This window comes from Barbus barbus, assembly GCF_936440315.1.
Source record: "Barbus barbus genome assembly, chromosome: 5".
Classification (NCBI taxonomy): Eukaryota; Metazoa; Chordata; class Actinopteri; order Cypriniformes; family Cyprinidae; genus Barbus; species Barbus barbus.
Window position 1 is genome coordinate 25,465,716 of NC_136733.1, and position 18,403 is coordinate 25,484,118.

The 18,403-nt window shown below is 37.4% G+C and overlaps 1 protein-coding gene across 1 annotated transcript in view; it reads left to right on the forward strand.

Moving 5' to 3' along the window:
* Positions 1 to 18,403, forward strand: part of LOC306869474 (protein mono-ADP-ribosyltransferase PARP8-like) — a gene marked incomplete at its 5' end in the record, with an annotated part of 30,936 nt that overhangs the window by 4,959 nt on the left and 7,574 nt on the right. Inside the window, 10 exons of the mRNA XM_079416246.1 lie at positions 3,113 to 3,150; positions 6,442 to 6,531; positions 8,047 to 8,117; positions 8,240 to 8,308; positions 11,212 to 11,306; positions 13,168 to 13,228; positions 13,605 to 13,695; positions 14,539 to 14,605; positions 14,692 to 14,820; positions 17,222 to 17,801. Coding sequence (XP_079272372.1) covers positions 3,113 to 3,150; positions 6,442 to 6,531; positions 8,047 to 8,117; positions 8,240 to 8,308; positions 11,212 to 11,306; positions 13,168 to 13,228; positions 13,605 to 13,695; positions 14,539 to 14,605; positions 14,692 to 14,820; positions 17,222 to 17,801 — 1,291 coding nt within the window. The remainder of the gene's footprint in view (positions 1 to 3,112; positions 3,151 to 6,441; positions 6,532 to 8,046; positions 8,118 to 8,239; positions 8,309 to 11,211; positions 11,307 to 13,167; positions 13,229 to 13,604; positions 13,696 to 14,538; positions 14,606 to 14,691; positions 14,821 to 17,221; positions 17,802 to 18,403) is intronic.

The window sequence follows — 18,403 nt, forward strand, 5'->3', positions numbered from 1 at the left end:
AAGTATTTTTCATTCTTAGTTCATGTTTACTAATGTTGTTAACTAATGAACCTTATTGTAAGGTGTTAGTGTAGGGCTGGGCAATATATCGAATATTAGATTATTGTGATAATTGAATAATTGATATAAAATTACAGGATATTGAATATTGTTGAAAATTAAGATTGATTTGCCAAAGACGGCACCATTAGGCAATTTCGCTCCTGCAAACTAGCCAAGAAGTGCTTATGTATTCCAGTAACCCATTCCCCACTAAAGAATTTGTGTCAGTGGGAATATAGTGTCATACCACAGAGTATCACTTGAACCAAGGAACCGTTGATACACTAAAAACTTGTGAAACAGAAAGCTTTGTGTAAAATGCTGTATGTGAATTAAATTGCTCTAAAGAAGCTGTCAGAATGCACTTTCTGTAGTCACTTTGCATTCCTTTTTCATATTGTTACATTTCCATGTGTTAATTTAAGAAAAAGAAGCAAGTGGTCACTTGGTCCATTTATTTTAATTGTGTCAGAATAAATAAACTTTTTTTAATTATTCTAGAGCAAGTGCAAAAATATTGAGAGATATCATCGTCAAAATTTGGAAAAAATGTTAGATATCAAATTTAGGTATATTGCCCAGCCTTAGACCAATGCAGTAAAAACGAAAACAACCTTTGTTTCTTTACACAAATTTGATTGCAGGCACAGATTATCAGTGATCAATTGATAAAGACTTATTTGTGCACACTGCACAGTACTATGTTATGACTTCAAAACACTTTTACCATAGTGCATGATTATTAAACTGATACATTTTGATGTTTGTATTGCATTATAGCACAATATGTGTGGCTTTTCTGACATGGTAAACTTGCTCGGTAGCTCACCTGGTAGAACATGGCACTTGTGACGCAGAGCGCACAAGTTTGTGTCCTGTGAAAACACAAGTCATGATAAAAGAGCTCAGAGGTTTGTAAAAGCAAACAAAGATGGCATGGCAGTTTCAGTAAATGTGTTGGACTGCCTCGGTTTTAATGCAAGTAGAAAATTTTTTTATGAAGTACGGTCATTCAGGGAATTGTTTAGTAAGATTTTACCTGAAAATATTTTAGATTTGTTATCATATGTTAATGAAAGAAATCTTAGATTTTTAACTGCTGTATTGTTTTTATATTGTTTTGGTTTTTATTTTGTGTTTATGTAAGTCTTGTATTATTCCAACCCAGTTTTTGCCATGAAGATAGCCTTTAGATGCTGGCATGGCAATAAAAGTAAATAAGTACTACTACTCAATGTGTTTGCATTTGTTAACACCATCAGGTAGATTTAGGGTAAGGTTTAGTGTAGGTGGTATATTTATTTTCGAACTCAATAGAGCATTAACCTTTAGCGCCCCTTACTGAAAATTTTTATTTCTGAACTGCGATGATGCATACAAAAATGAACATAATACAACGTTGCTAGATTCATGTTCAAGTGTTTTGGATAAAACTGAAATTTTTTTTTTTGAAGATTTTTTGGTTAATTGACAAAGCATTTTAATATTTTTTTCAGTAGCAGAAATTGATGTTGGGCAGAAAAAAGTTAATTAGCGATTGTGACAGATGCATTTTTGAGCCTGTGAATATTAAGAATACTTCGATAAAACATAAGCATAAACCTCATACACCTGAACTTAATGCATTTTTGCAGTTATTGGCATTTAGCAGATGTTTAAAGCACTTGAGAAAAGTGTATTCATGTAAAACCCTGTATCATGTACAAAACCAAGTCATTTCTTAATAAAGCCATGTGTCATTGTGAATAATCCTTTCTGTGAGTGGCACCATCCAGTGGGAGATCTCAGGAGGGTTTTCACTTTCACTGAATCAATCTCTCTTCTCTGTGTTGTCATCACATAGGCCTAATTACGTATGGGCTAGTATTGCTTTCTATGCCAGTAGTAGTCAGAGTCTACATAGAGAATGCTTGTGTTTATTTTCAAGAAGTTATTTGCCATGATTTCTAATGGTATGTATAAGGTCATTGGCTCCATTAATTCCAGAATACATTTTCTCATTTTGTGCAATGGAGCAAAAAACATAAGCACATAAAGGTCACTTGCGTGATATTTTATTTTTCACTTTTGCCAGATCAGCCTATATCAAGGTAATTAATATGATTTTGGCAGTTTCATGCTGATCACTATAGGGCTTTTTAGCAAACCACTTAATCTCCACATTAATTCAAGGCACTTCACAGGAGACCGTGTCCTGTTGTCAACACTGTTCGTTGCAACCTTATTTACTTGATTGTGTGAAATGGATACTACACTTTCCTTAATTACCTCTTACTTAAGTGTTTAGACTAGCTGTTTTCAGGACTTGAAGGCAGCATCCTTCTGCGACTTGATGGTCTTTTCTGTGAAGTGTCACTTCGAATTTATATATAACATCTCTTTATTTCCATCAAATTTAATTTAGCCTTTATTTATTTTATTGAAGTTTTGCTGCTATATTAAGTCATGTCAACGCTAGATGGTTTTTCTGTATTCACAGCATTGTGCTTCTGCACTGCACCAAAACATATAATGAATAGATACATTTTTTATTTTTATTTTTGGAGCTGATCATTTGTTTTAATTTATTCAGAAGCCTTTATGCGAACAATTTAGAATGTCAACTATTCGGTGAGTGATGGACTGGTGACAATTTTATCTTAAAAAATAAAAAGAGAGAGGAAAAAAAGAATAGAAATGCCAAAAATAGAATAATATAGAAAATGCTAAAAAAAACTGTATTTTTACTGGTGGTCTCAGACTTTTGACTTTTTAACTTATTTGTGGCATCTGTGACAGTACTGTACTGAGTCAGGTAGAATAAATGAAAAGTTTATTACAGTAAGATTGGCACAGGTGCAAAAAGACCAAAAAAAAAAAAAACCTCTCCAGCATCAGTAGCTCCAGCAGTGCACTGTCATAATATTTGATATGATAATATTCAAACTGTTTGTGCTTTGATTCAGTGTGATGAAATGATACATTTGTGTCAGTTACCATATGTGCATGAATGTGTCTGAGAAGCAATATAATGGACTGCAGTGTTACATGTATCCCTACTACTGTTAATATTTGTTTTTTTGTTTTTTAGGGTGTCCTACTCCGTTCATGTCTCTGATGATTATCCAGGTATTGCACACAGATTGATGGATTATTTGATAAATGGATGGATCATACACCCAAACTCTCACTAATCCTCTGCATGTTACAATAAGGAGCAAGAGTCTTTTAACACTAGTCCTACTACTTTATTATGAGTTTAGAAAAAGCCTTAACTCTACGTTTGTGCAAAGGACATGAATAATTATTAAAATTGGGGGTAATGTAATGGTTCAAAACAATTGGATTAAGCTATTCAGTGATAAAACCAGCAAAAAATACCATATGACTTTTATTGATTTAAGTAATTATTTATTTGTCACATACATAAGCATACAGAGTATAACCAGCAGTGAAATGTAGGTATTATAGGAAGAGATACAGCTTGACATGAGGAGAGGGGGGAGAAAAAAAATAATTCACAAACTATGCTCTTATGAGAGTACAGTGTGAGAACAGAAAAAACACCCCAGCAACAAAAAGCACATAGTCAATCAACAACATAGTCACACGACTGCAGCAGGGGAGTAATCCAGTTCCGGCAAGCAGCCATCCGGTCCTGCAGCCATTCTCGGCACCGGTCGGACCCGCTTGTCAGGCTGGCGGTACAAAGCGGCGAAGGCGAGGGATCGGGGGTAGGAGGTGTATTAGACAATAGACAATAGACGAGACTAGAGAGCAAAGCAGGGAAGGGGAGGAGAGGGAGAGAAAAAATGCGACCGCCTTCGCTGAGAGCCAAACGAGAATAACTAGAATTTTGGGACTAGAATATCATATAGAGTTGAGGGTGGACTTTATATGGACCAGGGATGAACCATTCAGAACACTCTAGTAGCATCCACATAGAGATGTTTTAAAAAACATTCAGAACACATAAGCAAATGCATAACAATACCCTGACAAGCACCCACAGTGTTAGCACTGTGGGAGTCCAGTTTTTCAGTTCAAATATAAAAATATAGTTCATAATGTCATTTATTCCATATTTATGTACCTGACCTGATAGGAAAGATGATGCAGGGTCTACAGTGTCAAGTGACAGCTGATGCTTATAAACCAGTACTAATATGGCTAAGCTGCATCATTCTCAGCTGTACCACAGTTTATTCGTAATGATAGAACTTAATAATTAGAATTAAAACTTGGTAACGTATGAATGCATATTAGTTATTTTAACTGAACTTAGGACTGGTGGTGGTGGTGCTTTTTTGGTCATTTAGTGTTTCTGTAAAAAAAATAAAAAAATAAAAAGGGAAAAGACTAACAATAAGAAGAATTCTATTTAAGTCCGTGTAAAGAGATATTAAAATGTGTTCTGAGTTTGTCACACAACAGAAAAATGTGTTAAGCACACAGCCAAATTTGAATGATAAAAAACCCGCCAAGTAACTAAAATAAGTTATCAAAATCTTTGAAAAATAAGCAGGACTCTTTGCTCTCAAACGCTGGGGGCGTGTCCGCTGTCTGCGCTGAAACCACGCCCACTCTCGGGAAAGTGGCCGTCTCTCTCAACTGTCAAATACAGCTACAACCTGAATCGATGCTACTGATACTACTTCTAGTAGTTTAATTGGATTTATACAGTCATACATGTTTGAGCGTGCAAGTTCCTTATTTAATTGTAGACGCGCATCAGCGCTGCAATGAGTTGAAACCTTCTCGACGTCAAGGCAAGCGCGGCTCATGGTTGCTTAGCAATGGCCAACACCAGGAGAGCGTATATCTAACATCACAGACATTCAAAAAGACAAATTAAGAACTTGACCTCTCAATGTAGTTATTATAGTGTTATAATGTTAGTTATTATAGTGTTATAATGTTAGTTATTATAGTGCGTCATCGAGCCACCATTTTAGCCCCTCCCAAAAAATCCTGAACACAGAATTGCATTTACATTTATTCATTTAGCTGACGCTTTTATCCAAAGCGACTTACAATTGCTAAATATGTCAGAGGTCGCACGCCTCTGGAGCAACTAGGGGTTAAGTGTCAGGGACACATTGGAGACACCGAACCCGGGTCTCTCACACCAAAGGCATGTGTCTTATCCACTGCGCCATCACCACCCACTATTGGTGTCGGTTTAACTCCAGAATTCAGTACTACATAGTTCAGAGTCTTTGTCATGTGATTCAGCAATACATTTCTAACATTTGTAATGTTTGGAAACAATTCACAGAATTCTCTTTACAAGGACTTTAAGAACAATATAAAACGCACTAAGGATTAATGAGCTGCTGGATTCATGAATATTAATCAGGTTGTCTGCGTTCGCTCGAACTGATTCGCTGAAATCAAAACAGGGACGATAATAGGTGAGCGCCAGCCAATGAGATTGTCGTTTGCGCATTAGTTCCGCCCACTACCAGAGAACCTGGCAGTTTTTAAAAGCTGAAGAATTCCAAAGGAACTCCGTTATTTTGACAGGAAAATACAACAAAGAATACCGTTTACATGTAGCGCGTCTATTCTGCATGCCCCTCGCTCTGTATCTTTCTTTGCGTGTGCGACGGCGAGTCACACTAGAGCTAACGGTACGTCAAACACAGGTGCGCTGCGCATCCATTCAGATGAACCGAAAAAAACAAAAAACACAGATCGCTTGACGGAGAGTGAAACTCTGAAGCGCTCAGTCAGTGTTCGGCGAGTTAAAATATATCTGTGCTAGCCTCCAACTCACACACTGGCGAGGAAAATCTGAGAATTCATTAGCCAGTGGCTAATATTAGTCATCATTTAGTCGCCCAGAGTGAATATTTAGTTGCATATGCAAGTTATTTACTCGCAATGTAGAGGGTTGAATAGTTCACAGAAGTTCAACATTTATCCCCCTCAAAACATACACACATTAAAATAGCATTTTGTTGTGAAGCTGTGGTGTTACTCTAAGCCTAAAATGTACTTTAATGCTTTGATTCAACACAAGAGTTGTCCCTTAAATCTAAATCTAGAAGATGCAGACCTCCTTTTTGCAGGACTTAGTGTAGCCAGCATAGTGGCTACGCATCCATTCAGATGAACTGAAAGAAACAACAACCTTTGCATAAGAATGGGGAATTTGCTTTGCATAGATTTAGACAACATTGCCAAAGAATGCCATGGGATGTGTTAACCTGAAAATAGTGGATTGTCCGGAAACTGTAGAATTAGCGCGTATCTCTCTTCACTCTCATTTGCAGTGTTTCTATTTATTATGTATAAGTTGCAAGCTACTGGTTTTGGTTTCCACTTGGCTTGCCAGGCTTGATTACACTGTTAGATCTTCTTCAGGTTTACTTTTCTAGGCGTTTTAATAGCACCTGCTTGTCTTTGTCTTTTCAGATAACACATATGTGTCTAACTCTGAAAACAATGATGAAGTGTTAGTCACCAGGGATCCAATACCAGTGATTTTCCACAGAATTGCAACAGGTAAGGATCATTATCATATAATAATGAATCGTAAAAGAGCTGCAGCTGAAGTAAACCAATGAATCAGTTGAGTGATCAGATATTTTAAAGTCACGCCTAAGGGAAAAGGAAACCAGCAGCCTTCCAGTTCCAAAGTGTACTTCAGGAGTATTTCAGTCATTTTAAAATTTGGTCAAGGCGCTGTCAGCTGAATATTTCTGCTCCAACCCTAAACTACCATGATTCCAACACATACACGATCCAATTTTATTTAGCTGACTCAGCAGTTGAACAATAATTCTTCAGATCTGCCATAAATGATGGTCAGTAAAAATAAGTACTGTGGTGGAAGCACGTGGTGCTGAATGCATGCCATGTTCATGTAAATACAGCATTTAGAGGTACTCAAAGGTACCTTAAATAGAACCTTGATATACACAAACACTACTTTTCCAAAGTTTGGTGTCAATAAGATTTATTTCTGAAAATGTTTCTTTTGCTCACGCAGGCACATTTATTTGAAACGTAATACAGTAAAAACAGTAATGATGTAAAATATTATTGCAAATATTTATTGTTTTAATATGCTTTATTGCTGAATACATTTTTTTTCAAGAAAATCGTATTGTCCCCAGACTGTTAAATGATAACGTACTGTATGCCCCCACCAAAAAAGAACATGGTAATGCAGTGGTAGATGTTAGTTCCTTTTTGTGTAGGATAATCATCTAAAGATCCTATTATTGCAATATTCACACAGTGTTAGCCAGTCTTTCTCTGTTTTTGGAGCTCTTTGATTACACTGGCAGTAATCCTAGAAATAAATTATCCTGGAATCGTACTGCATTTCTTCTGTTCCTTTTTTTAGAACTGACCAAGACATATGTGCCAAAACAAAGTGGCAAAACAGAAGAGATGTTCACTAATTTCCCCCAGCAGTTAGTTAAATGCTTAATAGATGCTTGTCTTGCACACCTAATATTTTTCCAATCCACACATTTAATAAAAAAGCCTTGACATCTTCCGGCACAGTACATTACAACTAATGATCCTGTGTACATACTGCTGATGGATCTTGGATGTGCACACTTTTTCAGTTGTAAATGTTTTCTGACTCAGACCTCTGCATAAATAATCTATTTTTACTCTGAGATGTTGAGAAATGCAAGTACCACTTCTTTGGTCAAGACCTCACTGTTCTCTTAGCACTTTAATGTGGCAGTGTGTTATTCCAGATTTTACAGATTTGAAATTCTGAGCAGTGATTGTACGTTTTGTGGTTTGGAATTGTAGTGGAGTTAACAATAAAAACTAGTCTTGTAGTAAGACCTACAGCGTTTTGGTTGAAACATTTGTATTGCTGTCACCATACACACATAAGGTCTACAAAAAACAGTGGTTAGAAAGTTTGGATATTCAGGACATGACCAGGCCTGTCAGAGGAATTACACCAGTTATGATCTTAATCTGAAATTTTCAGTTCGCAGTATCATGTCATCCTCACACATCTGTGCTTTCACTCTACTCTGTCTTTAGAAATACGCATAAATAACGATGCCACCAGCTGTCTGTCCATTAAATCAAAACTTCAAACCGACAAAAACACGGTAAGAAATGTGATATTTTTTTAGTTTTATCATAAAATGTCTTTTATTTACAAACGTCAGGTATGGAAATGAATCACTTTACAGTGACCTAAAGTTCTGCCTTGATTTTGAAACCTCTCCAGTGCCATTATGCTATAGAGGAGGATTCAGAGGGTGACAATGATTCTGAGGAGTTCTACTATGTTGGACAGGTAAGTTCAGATGAGTCACTACGCTACATTTATGTACATAACATTTCAGTCTGTGGAATCTGTGCAGTCTTATTATAAATTGTTGTCATAATTGTCAGGGCAAACATGCCTTTTTATATTACTGCTCAATGTTGTGGAGGAAAGAAATTAATACTTTTATTCAGCGAAGATGCATAAAATTGATACTACAATTTATTTACTATCAACAGACACATCATTCGTATTGAATTCTCTCACAACAATGAGAATGAATAATATTAAATTGCTATTTTATGACACTTATTGGTGCAGAGTGAAATTTAGAAGCATGTGCAAATATGACCTTTAGTTATAGGGATAATAGTGAAAGTTTCAGATTTAGAGATTGCTAAATAAGGTCCTGCCTCACATGGTCACTGCAACTAAACTTCCTGAGGTCTTAAAGGTATAAAACCAGCTTCAAACCCACAGCACCTGGGGCTTCAGACGTTTCATTTCATGGTAAATTTACTTAAAGTAGTTTGCAGCTCATATAAAAGAACTTTATAACTCTCTTAACTTTTAATGATTAGTCCCTCACTCTTCTGAGAAGGTTTCCATCCTGAAAATGAATGTTTGCACACATGGATTGTGCTTAAATTAATCATGTGACCATCCACTGGAGCAAATCCATAAAGCTAGAGTGAGTGGGTGAGTGAGTGAGTGAGTGAGTGAGTGAGCTTTGTGTACTCTGTGAGAACCAGTCCAAAGGCGATGAAGATTCATACCCTAATGCCTGTGACATGCTGTGAAAGCTCACTGGCTTTTGCTGACTGTAATGTGGCAGTTTTGCAATCCTTTGCTGTTTTGATGGTCTCAAAGCCTTCAGGAGACTCTTCCATGCCACATGCTGGCAGTTTCTCTCTGAACTTCAGAACAGCTGACGAATTTTCTTGATCGCTGTTGTACTAAATATCTAAAAAGACCAAACTACATCTATAATTGACATCGACGAAGGCATGATCAATGCATGTAATAGGCCATATTTATTTCCTTTTTATGTATCAACCTGTATGTATTTATAGTTTTTTCATAGCAAATTAAGAAATAGTTTGTAACTTCCATGCCACTAGTGTCACCAAATGGAACTGCCAAAATGACTGATGATGATTAAATGATCACAAGTTTCCTTGCACATGTCTTTTAATTAAACGGATAGTCCTGTCCCAAACGAATGTTCAGACTGGTTGAGCAGTGGTGATGGGCAAGTCTAGAGGCTCAAACAAACAGATCAGTGTTTTTTGATAGTGCCACAGGCACACAGTGTTTACACTTTTCATGGAAATACGAATGACTTGTCTGATGAGTTATTTTAGTACAGTATATTACACTGGATTAGAAGAAAGTATATGAATATCTAAAATGTACTTTTAAATAAAACAAATAAAAAATACTTCACTTAAGTTACTCAGTAGCTAAGGACGTTTAATCGAAATCTTGATTCAATCTATTTTGCATTTCAAATTCACCTTTCCTGTTAACTTTTTGCAGCAATTATTACTGACTAGGTTTGAATGAATATTATGATTACTCTTGGATCTCCTGAAAAATATGGTCTCTGCATTCTTTTAAAACACAGCATCTCTGTGTCTTTTAATCAGCTCAGCTCAGCATTAGAAAAAGGATCAAGGAAAATAAAATCAAATTCAATGATAAAATCAAATAGTCTGAAGATGCTGGTATGGCAAATTAACTTTCACAAGAAAGCCAGGTAGTTTGTTTTGGACACAGTCTAAAGAGACTAAAGTCTAATCTAAAGTCAAGGCTCAACGGTAAGGATTTTTCTTTCGCTGCCAAAATTTTCATTGCCCCTGCCATAAAAAATTAAATAGATAGTTAGACCCATGTGACCTTAACATTGCATAGTCTTTATATATTAAATATGGATTAATCCTAGTTAAAGCTACAAAAGTTATTCAGTTAAGAGCAGTGAGTGCAGTTAAGCTTTGTCTGTTGTTTGACTAACATTGATGACACACAGCAGCAGGTTAGGAATCAAGCACGGAATCAATATAATGATACACATCCTATTTATTCTTTCACTTAAGACAGCTAACTGTGTTTTCGAGGATACACGCCAAGATGGTAATAAGTAAACTTGACATCATTTTGTATGTATTTATCTGCTCAAGTGAAAGAAAACACACTGAAAACAGCACACGAGTGCAGCATTCCAGTTCTCCTTTGAAAGCACTTGAATATTTAAATTGGCTAGGATTTAAAGCAAGTACAAATGATAAACTTTTGTGACGACGCAGCATTGGCCTGATCCTTAGCCTTTTTTACACTGATGATTGGTCATTGGGCAGTCCTTGTTGTCCAGCCCTGATAGTGTATGACATATATTAATTGTTAAAAGAGTTCAGAGACATCAACAGGTTAAAAAGAACATGATTAATGTCTGGAAGCTTGTTTGAATTGCTCTGGATCTTATACTGATTAAAAGCTCATTGGCCCCATCCCAAATCACACCCTAAACCCTTGCAGTCTTCCTTTGAGTCCACACTTTTGTGGTGTAATGCCGCTTTGACTGTCGGGTTGAAGTCTTCCATGGAGCTCGCCCCAGTGTGGGCTCAGCAGAAGTGCATATAGCGGGCTCAAAAGGGGCGCTCGTGAGCACCCTCCTGAAAGCTAAAATGACAAATGGGACACCTTAAGGTCTCATGGACTTAATGGCTATGCTTATGCCACGACCATTGTCCACAAGACCGCAAAAAACAGGGCCATTGTATAGCCAATAAAAATGCACCTCTGAAGCCTCAAGGTAGAAACAATCATGAACAGAGAAATTATTGATCAGCTGTCCCCGTTTCTTGATTTTTGAAAGATTTTGGAACTGGTGCTCCTATTTATGAACCCTTTGACCTGTGTGTTGATGCGGGCAGGTAAATTATGATGGAGAGCTTCACAAACACCCCCAGCTGGAGGCTGATTTGGCAGCCGTGAGGGACCTATATGGCCATCATGCAGTATCTCTCAGGTATCTGACCATTCTTTTTTCTTGATGTTAATGTGAGAACATTTTGAAACTTTTGAAAATGAAACTGTTTTTTTACACAAAATGAAAACCATTCAATAGTAAAAGTGCAAACATTTCATCAGCTCAGAAAAAAAGTATTGAAATTGTGACTTCCTTCTGAAATCCCCCACCACCAGAGAAGTGTTTTATGGGAAAGGACACCGTGAGCAATCATTCTTTAGTGTTCTGGCACTGTTAACCCACTCAAGGATGTTCTCTGCCTGAGCCAGGTCCCATAACCCTCAGGTGGCCAGTTCTCCAATCTGTCATTTGGGGAATGCTCTGTGATCAACTGAAGGATGATCTGTGAGAGTCTGTGCGGTTTCAGTTTGATTACAGGCCTGTAATGGTGTAATGATTGCTGTGTTTTTATCCTGATAGAGAGGCTTTCTTTTAGCTAATCTGCGCTGCAATCAATGTTGGAGCAAATTTATAGCAAGAAATAACTCATTTGAAACTGCTGCTTTTAAGAATACTGTGGACAACAGCAAAAAATGTACATGCTCTTGTTTGCCTAAGTCAGATGAAAAGAAATCATGACAGATTGTCAACAAGAATGTGATTCACCCCTCAAAATCTGGCAATCTGAATGGTGTTTCATGCAACGACAGCTATTAAAAGCTTTGTCCTTGAAAGTTTATCTTGTCAAGCTGCTTTTGATAACGGCAGACAGTCAAATGAAAGAACAGCATAAAAGGCTCTATTCATAGCAGCAGAAGTGTGTTTTATATTCGGTCTAGCGTGTGATCTGTTATGGATGGAAAACTATTTTGAGTATTTATTCAGCGTTCTGCTTGAAAAATGACCTGGGCTGCTTTTTGTCTCTATGAGTGGGGTCTCTGAGGCCCCCTTTAATACTTCCAGGACATGTCCCACTAAGTGGTTTTGCCTATTCATTGAACTGGATTTTAATGAAAAAGCAAAACCGTTTTTAGGTCATTGCACAACATTTTCGGTAAACAGCATAACACATCTTAAATGATTCCTTGAAGGTGCTCTGATTTTCTTTTACCGTAGTAAATATGTAATTTTATGTGTTTACATGTGTCTGAACATTTTCAGACACATGTAAACACATAAAATTACATATTTACTACGGTAAAAGAAAATGTTCAGACACATGTAAACACATAAAATTACATATTTACTACGGTAAAAGAAAATCAGAGCACCTTCAAGGAATCATGTGTTTATGTGTGAACGTGTTTATCGGCTGTATGTAAGCTGTTTCCTCTTGACAGATCAAAGGGGATTATTATTTCCTCAAACCTTTTGCTTTTGAGACACAGCGACTACATTTGGGACTGAGGTGTAACCATGGTAACAGTTAGCCCAGAGCAACGCAACAAACTCATCACAATGGTTTTATGAGAAATAAATGCTTTGAGTGAAGCACAGCAACAGAGCTGGAACATCAAACTGCATCCTTCCTACGTCATTTAGGGCCACATGCTAACCAGTAGCCAAATATTTATATTTTGTTAGCAAATTTGCATTCAGTCTAATTTCACTCAGTTATTTGCTGATAGATAAAAAAAGAGACCTGTGTTATTTTTTTATTTTTTTCCTTCCAACCCACTTAAAATAGGGTGCAAATGACTATTCACGTCAACTTTAAAGGAGAATGTTTTGTAAGCCGGCTGTATAAACAAAGTGAACTGCTTGATCGTGTCTAAATTTATTGTGAATTCCCCTTCAAATCCTAAAAGCTTTGTGCTCGACTGTCAACAACATATTCTGAGTAATTTATTGTGTCAAAGATGGAATGTCATAATCACCAAGCCTGAAATTGTATCTATTCCCCCCCCACCCCAAAATACAGGGAATATGGTGCAATTGATGATGTGGACATCGACCTACACATTGATGTCACTTTCCTAGATGTAAGTGTTATTTTTTATTTATTTATTTATTTAGTCATTTAGCAGACGCTTTTATCCAAAGCGACTTACAAATGAGGACATAAGAAGCAATCAAAACCAACAAAAGAGCAACAACGTGCAAGTGCTATTACAAGTCTTGGTTAGCCTAACGCAGTACAGATAATTATTATTATTATTGTTGTTATTTTTTAATAAAAAGACATAGATAAAATACAATTAGAATAGATAGTGCTAGAGTTAGAGGGTCAAGTAAAGAATTGTTATTGTTCAGTATCTTATTAAAGATAATTGTGATTTATTTATTTTTTTAATTTTAATAATTTTTTTTGTGTGCCAGTTGTAGTGTGTAAAACTGAAATGATGTTTTTGTTCATAGGAGGAGATTGCACTTGCCTGGGATGTGATCCGGAGTGAACCTGTTATTGTGCGGCTTCACTGCTCCCTCACACAGTATCTGAATGGACCAGGTTAGTTCTCTCTCGCTCTCTTTCTCTCACACATATACACACACAAAAATAAACTTTCTGTAATAGAATATTAATCTTATAAACATCTGTTGCCCTTATTGAACACGGATGAAAACGAGACTGTGAGGTATAGACGTACAGTCTTGACAATGGTGCACACTGTATAACGATCCTAAATCGTGTAATTTTCACAACTCACACTTTTTCAAAACTGTTTCATGGCGTTTTTGTCTACAAAATAGTCTTTTGTAAAGACTGTGTTGTTAGACAACATTACAGTCCATTGAGCGCACTGTAATTCTATCCTTCACAGCTTCATTCCTGTCAAACTTCCTGTCTATTGCCATGATTCCCAGCCAGGGGTACTTTGTTAAATGTATAAAACAGTTAACAACTCTTTAAGAAAATCCTGCAAATCATTTTCTTGTCAAAAATATTAGACTCGTTTGGCCAACTTGCCTTGTTAGATGTTTTTATTCTGTGTTCCTTTTGCATAAATACAATGTGACTTGTCAGTGAGAGTCGCCTGAGTGTCCTTGCACTGAGCTCTCTCTGTTGATTGTAGATTTGTTCAGAATTACTTGCCTCAAGAACTTGGCCACTTCAGTTCAGATTGCATGAGAAAGAGAGAGAAGTTACTTGGACATGGCCGTAATGCCTGCTCTTGTTCTTTTTCCAAGATATTGCTCATCATAAGTGGCTCATTTCAGAGTGGCCTTCTGTTCTAGTGTTTTAAAAACCTCTGATACGCTTTGATGGCCAAACAACTGTAGCAATTGGTTACATTGTGGTACTTTGTTTAGCAATACCTTTCTCATGGAAAATCTCATATCCTGTTTCCAGTTCCCACTGTTGATGTGTTCCAAGTGTCTTCAAAAGACAGATTTGGACTTGGGCATCAGTTGAAAAAGTAAGAAACTACTGGAAAATGTTTTCTAGTCTTATGTAGGGTTTTCTAGTGTCATTAAACTTCATGAGTGTGTCGTCTCTTGGCAGGGTAATGCAAACCTTTGTCACACAGCAGTGGAAGTGTCAGAGCAAAGATAAACTCATCAGCCCACACAGCAAAAAGCAAAATGAGAAGAAGGTGAAGTCTCCCCTGCACATTTTTTCAACTCTACGCAGGTAAGAACAAAATCACTCCGCTACACCAATACTGGACAGTTTATCAGATACAGGCCAGTCCTAGTCCTTAGTTTTATATATCCCTCTTTGTAGCTCTTATACCCAGGATTAAAGAACTCTTCTCCAAGAAAATTGGTTGCTTCTGGTGAATGTCAACATATTTAACTAACTCTCTAGAAATTTGGTAACACTTAGAGTATAGGGACCAATTCTCAATGTTAACTAGTTGCTTATTAGCATGCCTATTATTAACATATTGGCTGATTATTAGTACTTATAAAGTACATATTCTGCATTACCATACTCTACATCCCCAATCCTACCTAATACCTAAACTTGAGTGTGAGCAGAATTTTTTTTCTTCTTCTGTTCTTACTTATTGCAGTTATTGCTTTGTACATGCTATTACAGAACAGTTTTTCAAACATTGAATCATTATTCTCTGAACACGTTTTAAAGGGGTCCTATTATGCTTTTTCACTTTTTGAATTTTAGTCAGTGTGTAATGTGTATGTTTGGGCATAAAACGATCTACAAAGTTACAAATCTCAAGTCCACTCCAAAGGGAGATATTTAGTTTTTTAAAATGTCCCTTTTCAAGAACTACAGCGAATGGCTTGTTTGGACTACAAAGCCTATAGAAATTTGAATGGTTGGGGGGTGGGGAGAACGCTTGGTTGAGCACTGCACATTTCAAAATCAAAACCTGGTGCGGGTGTTTTTATATCACTGTATTTCCTATGGAAACCTATGGAAAAATTTTGGATGTCATTTTCATTTCATCTTGCATGTAATGTCTGATAAAGCAGCGTTTGTGAGCGGAACTCTGCTTTGTGTACAGCGTTACCAAGGAAACCTTGATCTCTCCCGCTCCAACAGCGTCTCCCGCTGGCAGAGAATTAATTAGCATATATATGCGGCCACAAATAGTGTAAATCTGTGGGACTATGGTATAAATAAATTCAACTGCATAACAGTTTCAGTGCAATTCATGTTATAATGTTAGAATTAAAGAATAATAAACATAATACATATTACCGCTGCACTAATGTGTACATAGTCAATTCAGTTATTTTTAAGCTGTTGTTGATATCCCATCTAAAACGTGATTTAGCCAAAAAAAAAAACAATAACATTACCACTTTAATATGTCTTGCAATATCTGTGCGTGCAAAGGTTCTGCACGATCCTCTTGTTCAATATTCTTGAGGTCTGAATTGATCTGGCAGGGGGCGGGGCAGTACTGAAACGCCGTCTAAGCTGTTCGCCAATCACAATGCACTGGGACAGCTAACCAATCACAACACATTTAGTTTTTTGGAAGGCGGGCCTTCATCAAATCCGTAACTAATTGAGCCGTTTGTGCCAGGCTGGGGAGAAAGGTATTTTAATAATGTAAATTATATGAAAAATAATGGTGATTTTCGAACCACCAAGCATGAGAGCATGTTCTAGTACACCCCCAAAACAAAATCAAGACTTTGTAAAAGAGCATAATAGGACCCCTTTAACTTGTCTTAACCTTACTCTTAAACTTGTTTGTGCACTATTCTGTGGTTCATCTGTTTGACTAGGTTTTTACAATTAAGAAATATTAGAAAAATGTGTCTTGTAAGAAGTAATTGTAATGCAATGTAAGACTTCTTTTGAATAACTGTCTATAGAGAAAACTGTTTTCTGTCCTCTGTTTTACTGGAATAAATTTGTTTGCCAATCAGCATAAACAGTATATGAGTAAATTTAGTGATATTTTTTTCCAGACATTTCACATTTGGTGTGATTAGGCTAAACTTATGTCTTCAAGACCAGCATTTACTTTTATGCTAAAATGTGTGTCAGCTTCATAATCTCTAAATTTATTAGACCAGTTGGAGAAATAAGAGCTGAAATATTCTAATGAATGACCCTATGATGAGTCAATAGTTGGTTATCAAATTGTTGGAACTGCTGACACAAATCTGATGTTTCACTGAATTGGAAAGACTCCTAGACTCCCTGATGAAATTGACTTTGTAGCCATGGGTTTGGCATTTTAAAACCATTAAGAGGAAATCTTACCTGAATGTTTACCTGTCTGTGTGTTCTTTTTAAATGAGTAATAAAATGATCCAGAAATGAAATTTAAGATGCAGAAAAAAAAAACGGTGAGGCAATTTGTCAACAATGCTTAAAGCTTTGTATCTCATTAACTCCGGCACAACCTTCTGTAATTCATTAGTGCAAGAAACGCAAATTTCCACTGTGAACTATGCAGACCTCAGCATGAAAAATTAGATGGTGTGAATCAGCCAATGAAGTATTCTGAAATGTGCAGAATTTGCACAAGCGTAATTGCACAACATCTTTCTGTGTTCCTTAATTCATGTTGTTTGATTAATGTGCTGTGCTTGTGCAAACTCAGATCCCCCAGCTACCCTCCTCCTGGCTGTGTGAAGAGCAAAAAGAAACTCAAACCTGAGCAGGATGGTGTGTCGAAATCCCACCGTCTGTTACGAACATGCTCAAGCACGGTGAAGCCAGAAATGGACGGCTGCGTCGGCAAGTCGCACAAGCTCCTGGGCCATTCCCTCTCCAGTGACCCACGGATGGAGCAACATCAGCCCCTCAAGCAGCCCCACCGGCTGCTGTCGAGGCCCTGCTCGACCGCAGTTAAACCGGAGGACTGCACGCCGCTGCGGCCTCATAAACTGTCGCCGCGGTCGAGTGCGGCAGAGTCTCGCTGTGAACACGCTGCTGGCAGTAGCGATGGCGGTGCTTTGAAGCCCCACCGGCTCCTGGGCCGCTCCTGCTCGGGCAGCGTGCAGACTGAAGAGCTGGATGGCCTGAAGCACCACCATCGTCTGCTCAGCAGGTCCTACTCCAGCAGCACCAAGATGGGCAAAAGTGACATCTTTAAAGAGCCTGTCACGGAGAGCAGACGCCTCTCCCTTACCTCAGGGCTAATCGGCATCCTGGCCCCATCACTCTCTTCCACACCTCAGGTAAGGATGTTTCCCAGAAGCTGCTTGGGATTTTGTCACATGAAAATAGTTGCTTGAGATTACATAATTTAGACACTTTATTGTGTGTTTTGGATAAAGTATTATTTAAAGGGCACCTATTAGACCCTTTTTTTTACAAGATGTAATATAAGTCTCAGGTGTCCCCAGAATGTGTCTGTGAAGTTTAGCTAAAAAATACCCCACAGATCACTTATTATATCATTTTGAAAATGCCCATTTTGAGTGGAACAGACACGCGCTGTTTTTGTGCATGTATCTTTAAATGCAAATGAGCTGCTACTCCCCGCCCTCTTTTCCAGAATAGAGTGCCTTCTATCTCAGATACTCAGACAATCAAAACCAAACAGATATTTTTTGGCAATCATGCTGAAATCATGCATTTTAAAGCCATTTCAGTCTAAACTTATGATATATGGTTTTCTGAGCACACACATTCTGTGAACGGGTTGATCTGAGGCACTGCTTATGATTTATGGGGATTAAAAAATAGGAGCGGGTGGATTTTTATCATTATAGGATGGTTGTGTACACACACTGCCAACACACATTTATGCTCAAACAGCATGTAAAAGTGAATTTTG